This window comes from Gastrolobium bilobum, unplaced genomic scaffold (assembly GCF_033153095.1).
Source record: "Gastrolobium bilobum isolate Gb01-03AN ecotype WA unplaced genomic scaffold, APGP_CSIRO_Gbil_v1 utg356, whole genome shotgun sequence".
NCBI lineage: Eukaryota > Viridiplantae > Streptophyta > Magnoliopsida > Fabales > Fabaceae > Gastrolobium > Gastrolobium bilobum.
Genome location: NW_026898613.1, coordinates 255270 through 267226, shown reverse-complemented (window position 1 = coordinate 267226; position 11957 = coordinate 255270). Strand labels below are relative to the sequence as shown.

The 11957-nt window shown below is 35.5% G+C and overlaps 1 protein-coding gene and 1 pseudogene across 1 annotated transcript; one reads left to right on the top strand and one right to left on the bottom strand.

Moving 5' to 3' along the window:
• Positions 1–1963: 1963 nt before the first annotated feature.
• On the top strand, positions 1964–6968 carry LOC133317634 (uncharacterized). Its single transcript, XM_061519493.1, has 9 exons — positions 1964–2357; positions 2447–3066; positions 3266–3342; positions 3460–3628; positions 4142–4230; positions 4448–4612; positions 5286–5363; positions 6190–6293; positions 6510–6968. The coding sequence occupies exons 2-9, from the start codon at positions 2472–2474 to the stop codon at positions 6613–6615; spliced, it is 1383 nt and encodes a 460-aa protein (XP_061375477.1). The 5' UTR covers positions 1964–2357; positions 2447–2471; the 3' UTR covers positions 6616–6968.
• Positions 6969–7880: 912 nt separating this feature from the next.
• Positions 7881–11957, bottom strand: LOC133317648 (uncharacterized; annotated as a pseudogene).

The window sequence follows — 11957 nt, the reverse complement described above, 5'->3', positions numbered from 1 at the left end:
AGAAACATTAAAGCCTAAGTTTATTTGATATTACAAAAGAAACATTAAACCCTTATTATTTAACTAAAAAAATTTTCTGACGCTAATTAATACTTTAGGTAAAGCGAAGGAATAAATATGTGTGGTAATGAAAATTGGGACACAAGACCATAATGTGAGGCTATTTGACCATTGTTTCCATTTTGAGCAAAATAAGTACCACTTGCCACTGTTCCAAAATATTTTATCAATCTACCTTTGTTTGATTGTTGACTGGCCCATATATTCGAGTACATAACCTTATACTCGAGTATATTTCGTATTCTGGGAGTTTTGGAACATTTACTCGAGTATAGGACCCAGATACTCGAGTATTTGTTGTTCCACGCAATATACTCGAGTATATGGGTCAATACTCGAGTAAATGTTCAAAAAAATTTCTTTGAGAATTTTCCAACATGTAGCTCTTGAATAGTTATGTGGAATAAAAAAAAATCACGTGATTCGGACACTCGAATCAAAAGTTATTGCTTTTTGAAATTTTACTCTAAAATTTCCAAAATTTTGTAAGTCAATAGGTTTTGTGATACCCACAAAGCTCCCCCTCAGGTTACCCGAGTCAAGTCCACAATATTATGAGTATATGATTATAGAAACTTGTTTGATCTAAAAAATCTCGTGAATTTTTTTTTCCACGAGCTTATGTACTTGAGTCAATTTTAAAAAAACCTCATAATACGAAACATACTGAGTATAAGGTCATGTACTCAAGTATATGGGACAGTCAATGATCAAATAAGGACAATTGATGAAATGTTATGGAACAGAGGCAAAGTGGTACTTATTTTGATAAAAAAGGACACAATAATCAAAAAGCCTATAATGTGACGAGTTATATATGAGGTATAGGGTGGATTGTGCCACTTGGCAATTGCGCACCATTTATACAAAATTAATTACACATCCCTCCTATATGTAAATGATTGTATTATCTCGGGAAACAATTTGAAATAAGCATTAATCGAGTGATTATATAAAAATCTTTTTGCCATATACAAAAATCTTTCTTATATTTTGAGGGATGAGATATTGTAACAATCAATTAGTGTTATTATCAATGTTACTATCAATCAATTTCACCGTTAGATCGATTATGTTGATCCAACAGTTATATTTATTTCCATCTTTGTATGGTTATGATTTTCCATATTTAAAGTGAAAGCAGTAAATATGAAAAATCATGACCATACAAAGGTGAAAATAAATATAAAATATAAAATATGGGGAATCATGACCATACAAATATGGAAATAAATATAACCGTTGGATCCACATAATCGATCTAACGATGAAATTAATTGGTAGTAACATTAGTAGTAACATTAATTAGTTGTTACAATATCCTTCCCCATATTTTGATGTTAATGTTGATATATGTATGATATTAATGTTTATCATATTATAAGAGATATCTCCTCTATATATATAAAAATACGTAGAGTTCATTTTGAGTGATTACATAAAAATATTTCTTATATTTTGATGTTAATGTTGATATATGTATGATATTAATATTTCTTCTCATATTATAAAAGATAAGTTTATCTCCTCTACATATATAAAAATACGTAGAGTTCGTTTTTTCTCTCTCTGTTCTTTTTACATAATCTTATATGGTTCCACATGTATGTAGCAGATACAATTATCTCTTACAAGATGACAAACATTTTTTTTTTAAGATATTTCAATCGATTCATTGCTTCACGACTAATCTAATTCCGGAAAAATCTCGAGATTAAAATTTTAAAGCCATCCAAAAAACAATACTAAAAGAATCAAATATATATTCTCAACCACCTATCTTCGCCAGCTAAACTATCTTAACAATGAGAAACATTGGTAAAGATGAGAAACATGAATGGTTATATGTATGTATATGCATTTTCTATACTATGTATGATATAAAAGAAGGAATTTGGGGATGATAAAGCAAAGCAAGTATAGTATCCGAAATAGTTGCTTCATTTTCTTCTTCTTTTTATCGTTTGTCCTCTAGTCACCCAATCTTTTTGTCTCTTTCTCTCTCTCTCCCTCTCCCTGACATAGCAGAGCAGAGAGCGAGCGAGGAAGAAGAACAAGAGCTATTGACCCACCCAGCACCTACAACACCGTTACTGTTAGTTATTAGTTATTTATTTTCAACAATCTTCAAATCCCATTCTTTCTTTTACTCTTTTTTTCATTTTCATTTTCATTTTCATTTTCATTATCAAACCCCCCCAAACCCAAACCCTAGCCCCCCGTTTCGTTCTTCTTCGTTATTGGCAAATGCCGCATATCGTTTGATTCGATTCCTCTACGGAGTTTCGCCTTCGCAGGTCACTCACTCATTCTATCATCATCGATTTTTTCTTTCTTTTTTTTTAATTCGAATTTATTGGAATTTTGTTTTCTTTGATTTTTTTAGAGTTAGGGTTAGGGAATTGACTCGTATGGAAGGGAACACGAACGCTGACATGTTCAGAGCTTCTCTGGGAGCGGGAGCATCGTCATCGCCGTCGTCTTCTTCTTCTAATTCAAGAAGATACGGAATTTTATCTGCGTCCAACATTATTCAGGCACCGTTATCGGCGTTGTTGGAGTATTCCGGTATTCTTACCACCACCACAGCCGCCGCCGCTGCCAGGTCTAATCGCCACCAACCTAACCCTGATGCCGCCCCCAATGACGGTGAGGTCTCCATTAGGATCATTGGGCCGGCGGAACACGACCATCATAATAGAGAGGAACAACCACAACCTCCTTCTGGTGGTGGTGGTGGTTTGGTGGTGGGACTTTCCCATTCCCAGAATGATGCCGCGTTGCTCTCTTCCTCTCCTCAGGGAGATGTAGAAGGTGTTTCACAGATGGGAAATGGAAATGGAAATGAAAATGTTGACGCTGAAGCTGGTGGCGATGGAGTTGGGCCCAATGGGAGGGATTCTTCCTACCAGAGATATGATATTCAGCATGCAGCCAGGTGGATTGAGCAGGTCTTGCCTTTTTCTTTGCTTCTCTTGGTGGTCTTCATCCGGCAGCATTTGCAAGGTGCTTTATCCATTCCCAACTTCAGCTGATAAAGAAAACGACTTGTTTTTGGTTCTTTTTGTTTTAGAAGCTAGATTTTTTTTCCTTTTTTGGTGACACACAAGCCCATCCAAAGGGGTTGTTTAGTTGATTAGCTCATTCCTTTTAATTCTTTGTTCTTCAAGTTTGGTGATTTTTGGAGATGTTTAAGTTATTGCAGGCTTTTTTGTTACAATTTGGATTGCTGCTGTCCTTTTCAAGTCAAATGACATTCTACGGAAACAAACAGCCCTGAAGGTGTGACAGTTCATAGTTTTGTATCTCTTTTACATGGGATGTTGAAAAACAATCTGTTGTTGTCAATTTATAAAAATTGTGTTGTTTATTATGTCTGTCTGTTTTTGGGGGCTGCAGGGAGAGAGAAAAATACCTATTCTGATTGGAATTTCTGTTGCATTCGCACTTCACGTGGTTGGTGTTTATTGGTGGTATCAGAATGATGATCTTGTGTATCCGTTGGTCATGCTTCCTCCCAAAGATATACCACCTTTCTGGCATGCTATCTTCATCATCATGGTGAATGGTGTGTTTCTCCCACCTAATGACTGGCTAGGTTTCTCACTGCATGATACTTGTATTTCGTTGTGGAAAATGTTAATCTCATGCTATTTTTCTCTTAACTTGCAATTGACTTGGTGCTGAGTGTATTCATGAAAAATAGTTCAAATGTATCTTACGTTTTCCTTTCTAAGCATCTCTCCAATATACATTCAAAGTCACAATTGGAAGTTGCTTTCATGAGTGCTCATGTTATTTCGTGTCTCAGAATAATTTATTCTAATAAGGGTGGCAGAGAGGTTTAAAAGTATGGAGATAACTTTTATCTTTTGTCCATGTTTTTCTAGAAGCATGATTTGTGCTTCTTTTTAATTCATTTCTGTTTGTATGTTGTTCAACTGATATATGTATGCATTACCCTTTTAGCATGGAACTACATTTGTGATGGAAACACTTGTTTCAGATTATGAATTTATTTGGCTGAAACTCATTGGGGAGATTAATCTCATTCACTTGCAATTGTGTTTTAAAATTTCAGATACTTTGGTCCGCCAGGCTGCAATGGTATTCAAGTGTATATTGTTAATGTATTACAAGAACAGCAGAGGCCGAAATTATCGTAAGCAGGTGAGGTAATAAATTATAAAGCACTATAGAAATTTAAGCTGAGCGTTTTATGTTTTGGGGAGTAGAGGAACATTTTAAGATGGCTTGTTTCTTCTTTTAAAGTTATATTGGGACCGACATGCCTCTGTTGTAAGATTTCCAAGAATTTTTGGTTCAGGATATATATTACTCTTTCGCATTTGGTTACATTCTGAATGTGCTATCATTTATTCGTCAGGGGCAAATGCTGACTTTAGTTGAATACCTCCTCCTGCTTTACCGTGCATTGTTGCCAACACCGGTTTGGTATCGTTTCTTCCTGAACAAAGAATATGGAAGCCTCTTTTCATCACTGATGACAGGATTGTATCTAACATTTAAGCTCACATCTGTTGTTGAAAAGGTGCGTTAGTCTTTTAAAATAGACGTAGATTCTATTTTGTTTGAATGTAGCTTGCTAAGACTAACCTCCTTGTTTCTCTCACTCCCCTAAATCATTCACACTAATATCTAAAATTGGTCTCTTCAACCCGTTGTATTATCTGCTGGTCATGCAACTGTAATGTTCTTCATTTTGTGCACAATTCCATTTTGTAAACCTTTTTTCTTTACTAACTTTCTTTCTTTGTTTTCAACTAACAACTATGAAACTAGTTCAGTTATTTTGCTTCTCATTTTTTTTTTGGATGTTTCACGCTGAAAATATGTCATGTTTGTAGAAATAAGTCCTTTTATTAAAGCTAAAAATTTCAGCTACAGGAAAAAAGGATGAAATTATCTCTCTCTTGTTTTTTGTTCAGAATCTTAATTTTTCAACTTCCAAATGTTTTCCAAGTTTCAGGAAATAAAGAGCTTTTTCCAATAAAGTGAGAAGTTTGGAAGAACTTTTTCTGTTTTGTTGTCTGTTAATTTAGTAGTTGTTTTAGTTATTCGTGAGAAATTCCTAAAGAAACCAAACTATAATGGAGTCATTTAGCTTGGACATAATGAAGTACTCCTTAGTTTGTGGTTTTAAACTATCTGTGTATTGCATGGGTTTGCATCTGGTGGTTCTCTTATCTGTGTGTGGTTTTCAGGTGCAATCATTCTTTGCTGCAGTGAAGGCATTGTCGCGAAAAGAAGTGCACTATGGGGCTTATGCAACATCAGAGCAGGTACTGTGGGTGCCTTCTTTTGATCATTGATTATAAAGTTCCAATGTTTCCATTTTTACTGCAAATTACTGTTTTGGTAGTTACATAATTTTCCCCCCCAGGGGACATTGGTTAGTGTGATCATCTATACTATTATAGAGAGGGAGTTTCCTCACTTGGTCTTCAGTATGCACTCTTCTAAAAGTCCCTAATGTTGTTGTTAACTACAACTAAAAAGTGAGCAAATTGTCATTTCAAATTAGCTACAAAGGCCCGTAACTTATGTACAGTTGTACACTTTCTACTTTTTTGGAACATCTAATTATTTTTCTAACAATTGCAGTTTTTAAGTCATTTTAATTAATACTTTTTTGAAAAGGAAAACTGTGTGACATCGTCATATAAGGATTTTTTTTTTTTTGGGGCTTTGTACTTCCATTGTGGGTGCCTCTTTGAGTCTGGTTAAAGTACACTTCATTCAACATTATAAACCTCTTAACATAAGCAATTTATGAAACCTTAATTGTAGCTCGGTTGAGGAAGGGATTCTTTTCTTGACTACTGGTTGTTCATTTATTTGACTTACTATTGGACTGCCAATTACCAGGTTACTGAATAGAAGGATGAATTATCGTTGTAACTATCAAATGAGTCAAAGAAATGTTTTCATTATGTCTAATAGCCGTAGGCTTAAGAGATAGTCAGTTGCTTTTGAAGTTTTGGGGTCCAGTTGATTAAGAGATCGGAGTTTTAGACTCATACCCCACTTCAGTCTATTCTTAAGTACTTTATAGCCTGCTATATGCATGTCTGAGAGCAGCAAGTTAAGCAATTTATCTGATGGCAGGTCAATGCAGCTGGTGATCTTTGTGCTATTTGTCAGGAGAAGATGCATGCCCCAATCTTACTTCGATGCAAGCACATTTTCTGTGAAGACTGCGTATCAGAGTGGTGAGACTTTGGTGTTGTATTACGTTTGTGAATTTGTAATCTTGTGGTTTTCAAATGTAGTTATTGGTTGCTTCATATTTGTCTGCTATAAAATGTATGTTATGCTATTTTCATTTATTTTAGTATTGAGGTTAGCAGGTCTTGTATTGCTTTCTTTTTGCTACTATATCTTTTCTTTCTTCTGTTTTCTGGCTCCTGATTATCTTATTTTGCCAGGTTTGAGAGGGAAAGGACCTGCCCATTGTGCAGGGCTTTGGTAAAGCCTGCAGACCTCAGGTCCTTTGGTGATGGCTCTACTAGTTTGTTTTTCCAGCTATTCTGAAATCTTATCATACAAGCCAGGAAGTTTTTTCTGCTTTGAAGCTTTACTTTTTCGAAGCAGCAGTCCTGATCTACATACGTCAACACATGTAAAATTCACCGGAGGCATTCGCGGGGACACTCTGAGAAGATGAATGCAGCTAAATATAATTAAACTGGTCAACTATTCATATAATGTACTAGCAAGAGGTTAAGTGTATCTAAATGATCCTGTAAACTAGGAAGTTGATTGAAAATATAATTAAATGTGACTCTTCATTTACAAGGAATGAAGGTCGCTTTTGCCTAATTGCACAGGAAGTCTATGATGTCATATATCATGAATCAAAGCAATTTTAACCATTTTTCATATTCGAATTTATTTAAATGTGGTTTTTGAAACACACCCACAGGGAGCGTTGCTCCATGGGAAGGTTATGGTTCATGTAATAAATCTGTGGGTACTAGTTTCATTTATGCGATGTGATGGTTAATTTGACCAAGATTATGTGATGGAAATTCTCGCGGATGATCTTGGATTTTCACAAGAAAAGAAAGCAAGCTTTCATCTTTAATTTGTTCGAGCCTAGTTATAATTAGATTAATGAAACAATCTGGATTTTCGAGAAAATCTTTATTAGATGTCAAGGATATGTCTTAATATTACAATCAACTCCAACCGTCAATTTTAAGCATGAAAGTGATTTACATATTTTACATTAGGATGTAATACTAAGTTAAGTTCAGTTAAGTTCAATTCTTGTCTGTCTTATTCTGATAAAGAAGAAAGTAATGAATTTATTTGGAATTGTTAAAAATGCTTTATGTAATAATTTGCTGCAGTGGATCATGATTTAAACTGTTATCATGTTTCGAACAATGTACGAGTCTAGAAATGAGTTGGCTTATAACTAACTATGTTGTGACCATCTCACTTCTACTAATGCATTGTTTCTTTACTTTGGAGTATTTTATGTGAGCATATACACTTGACCCTGTTTTCCCCCAGGGGATAAATTGAGTTGACATTTGATGAGAAGTATGATAATTCACCTTTCTTATTCTTTAGAGCATATAAAATGTTAAATGAAGTTGTCATATTAGGAATAGTCCAGATCCAATAAATTGTTATCGTTCAATAATTTTAAAATAACAAATATGTGTTTTTACTCTCTTCCTCACATTGCAGAAAGGTAGAAGAAATGAATAAATGTTACAAAGCATGCATATTTTCCTCGAAACAAGACAACCTCATCTAAGGCTAAGCTATGAAGGAAAAAAAGAAGATTATTTTGCATGGTTGGAAACAGAGATACTAGGAGGAGCCTCATCTTCTCTTGTTGTACTCTTAAGTTTCTTATCATCTTCTTTTGGCACAGGATACATTTCTCTTGTCAGCATAGGTGGTGGACTTGATGACTGCACAACAACCTCATCCGGCGGTGGTGGTGATGATGATGAGCGTGGGGAGATTGATAGCAAACGGGATATCCCACTGCCATCCATAGGGTAAACTTCTGAGACTTCTTCCATGCCCTCATCCAGATACACCACATCCTGCATAGTCAACTGATGGTATTCCACTATTTCCCTTAGGAAACGGTTTTCCCTAGAATATATCTCATTCTCATTTGCCAAACGAGCCTTTTCAGCCAGAAGTGTCTCCAGTTGATGCCGGATCTGATGAGACCACAAATATATAATAACTAAATTCTTTAACAACAGTGAACTTTGTTTTGTTTTACTCTCTAATGAGCTACTCTTACATGCAAAACACAATGCTATGAACCTGACATAAAGGTCCACAGATTAAGGAAAGATTCCTTAATTATATTAATACTAGTGCGACAGTAATGGATTAAGCATTGAACCCCAAAAAATTTATCAAACGTCTAAAATTTCACTGTACCCATGTAAACTCTATAAATAAAAGATAAAGTCTATAGGTACGCACACTTCTGAACCCTCTCTCTTAGCTGTTATTGTGCACACTCTCCATCCCCTGTCTATGCCGTTATCATATTGTACAGTGATCCGCTATTCTCTAAGATATCTCCCTCCATAGATACTTAAGAAAGGGCACCTAGATCCTATAGAAAAGTACCAATTTCTGATTGGATGTCTCGATCCTTCTAAGATTGAACACACAACAACACAAAGTAGTCCGGTACATTCTATACATTCATCTGCATACATACATACATTATGCTTCAAAAGAGAATATATCCATGATATGCTTAATACTACAAAACACCACATCACTTAACAAGACACTTCAAATATTGTTTTGTCCATGTCAGTGCTTCTTAGGCATCTAATTAAGCACAAGCTTGAAATAGGGAAAGAGAAAACTAAATTAATACCAGATCATCATCCTCACGGTTATGTCCCTTCTGGTTCTGGCTACCCTCTCGGTCCCGGAGTAATTTATTTTCTTCTTCGAGTTGAGCACACCGTGCTTTAGCAAAAGCCAAATCTGCTTTAACGGTTTTTAGCTCTCTAAGAAGTAATTTTGCTTTGGCAGCTGTTGCCATTGCCACCTGCAAAGGGAAATCGTGCTCAAACATCTAATTCAAATAAACAACCATCACAAATTCAACTTTATGTTCACAGTTACAATCAGAAGCAGAAGTTTAAACTGAGTTTCCTGCATCTAAAATATGTATGAATGCCTACAGGTTTTGCAGTGAGTGAAGTCTTAGAGATGGAGCCGTTAATTATCCAGCTGTTGTTATATTAATGCCTTTCTTCAAAACTTGATAAAATTTTGATGGTCCAATATATGTGCTATTGTGGACTGAGTTTAAATTAATCTTATGACATGGAACTAAGAACACACTTTAAAACCACTCCCCGTAGAATCCCGACTAGCGAGGATAGGGAGTGAGGTTAATCCTTATACGCAGCCTTATCCTTACATATTTGCAAAGAGGCTGTTTCCCATATTTGAATCCGTGATCTTTCGGTCACAAAAAAACAACTTTACTATTGCTCCAAGCTCACCCTTTTTGACTAAGAACACACTTTACTAACATAAAATCTGTGAACAACTCCAATGTTATGTTAAGACATTCTATGCCTTCACTACATTAACCAGTGAGGCATCGATACACGATTACATAGTTGCCACCTTACGTCGCGAGATGCCTTGAGTTGTGTTTCACGGGTGGATAGATTCTGTGTCTGAGCTGATTGCTGCCATGGATTCCTCACATCTGAAGCTTGGTTTGTGTCCTCAGGGCCATTTCCTTTTCTCCAGATTTGAGTTCTCAGGTCAGCTATCTTACTCTCCACCATTGTTCGGCCTTCCTGAAGAAATTAGAGAAGCAGCATTGATGGAAGAAAGTGATAATATTAATTAAGCCAGGAGTGAGCGAGCTAGCAAACATAGCAAAGTAACTAATAAAATTGCAATGTCTGCTTATACTCCTGCCTGAGATATGAATATCTGATGTACTGTTGAAACATGGAATCCAGAGAAACTCATCAACAGTTATATATTGTGTTTAACTCTGTCATTTGCATAACAAAATTTTCACACCATTTTTACTCTGGCATACATTGACTAAATTATCGGTTAACAAGAAGTATAGATTGGTTAAGGGACTAGTAATCGGTTACCAATTTTGTAGTAATTGATTATTGATACATCAAGATGCCATCCATATTGCAGCAAATGCAAATCCCGTATTTCATGAATGTACCAAGTATGTTGAGCTGAACTTCTTGTTTAAGGACATTACTACAGCCTACCTTCGTACTAATGAACGACCAGTTGATGTTTTCACCAAAGCTTTGGGTCGTGCTTATTTCCATCATGTTCTCTCCAAGTTGGGTATTTCATGTCTGCATGCTCCAACAGTGGCGGAGCCAAAAGAAAAACCCAGCCAGTACTAAAAGACCCAACCAGGTAGAATTTAGCCAGTGTCAAGGTTGTATTAATTTAAAAATTCAACCAATGGTAAGACCGTACCATATCTTTAAAGAAAATCTGTACCAGTTTTAAAAATTAGCTTGTGCCAAGGCTCCAACTGACTACCAAGTGGCTCCGCCATTGCTCGAACTTGAAGGGGGAGTATTACAGTACTAAATCTCTATCTAGTTTCCTATCAGTTTGTTATAGCTTATATTTTATTATTTTACATTTTGAATATGTACAGATAAGATCATTTAGCTTTTTCATAGTGTTTGTTTTGTAGTTTGTTACGTAGGCTATATCTCTTAAGTTTATTTCACGTTACTTTTGGTTGACATCCTTTTTGTAAGCTTATGTAACAGCTTCCCTCTATTAAAGAGGAAGGCAGCCAATTAATGTATATCGATGAAATTGTTTGGTACCAAACTTATTATCCAAGCCCTTACGAAATGTAGGATTGTCCATTTTTCTATTAGTCAAGGGGTTGATATAATGACTTGAATTGTGAAGAGAAATTCTAAGCATGCCAAAGAAAAAAAAAAGGAAAAAGAACACACACAATTAAGTTGTTTCTGATTCAACTGATAGAGTAAATGACAGACAGATATTTATTGTAGAAAATCAAGAGTCACAGTTTTATACTTCATGTAATTATTTACATTAAATAATTTTAATGACCACCATATCATATCATATCCTATCCTATCCCTGCATGCATGCATCAAAATAAGAAAAAGAGAACAAGAGTTGCATTATATACATGGGATTAATGTTTCTTATGTTGTATGAAATAATTTTATCTGCTAGGTAGACCCATGTTATCTTTTTATCTTTCTTCTCTTCACATGACCCAACATACTTTTACGTGTGTGTAGGAGATAAAATTATCTCCTAAGAAACAATAATCTCTATATCTATATATGATAATCACCTGAGCTGCAGAAGGACCTGTAAAGGTATTAAATGAGCGTGATTTGAGTGTTTGAGGGATGGTATCTTCTTGTGGGGTTGGATTGTCATCGTCCAGAATTGATCTGGCTTTCTGAGCCAGGACACCCCAGAAACCGGACTTGGAGGAGTCGCCATTTTCATAAGCCTCCAAACTCTACATGCATCCATGCATGCATTCATCATATATAAATATAAACACAATGGTTTTTTTTTCTTCTTCTTAATTAAATGAAGACATAATAATGAGCATTCAATAATAATACCTTGGATCTTTGATGATCAGAGTCAGAGGAAGGGGTGAAAGAAAAAGCAAGAGATGGTTGATGCCTAGCAGCAGAGGCTTTGATGGCTTGAGCAGCAAGTGATGGTGAAGATAAAGAGAGGGAAGGTAGGGACACATTTTCATGATCAGAATCCTTAACATTATCCAATGATTCATGAAATTCTTCCTTGAAGGTGGAAGCCCTTGATATACCTTGTCTTCTTCTGTATGCCAT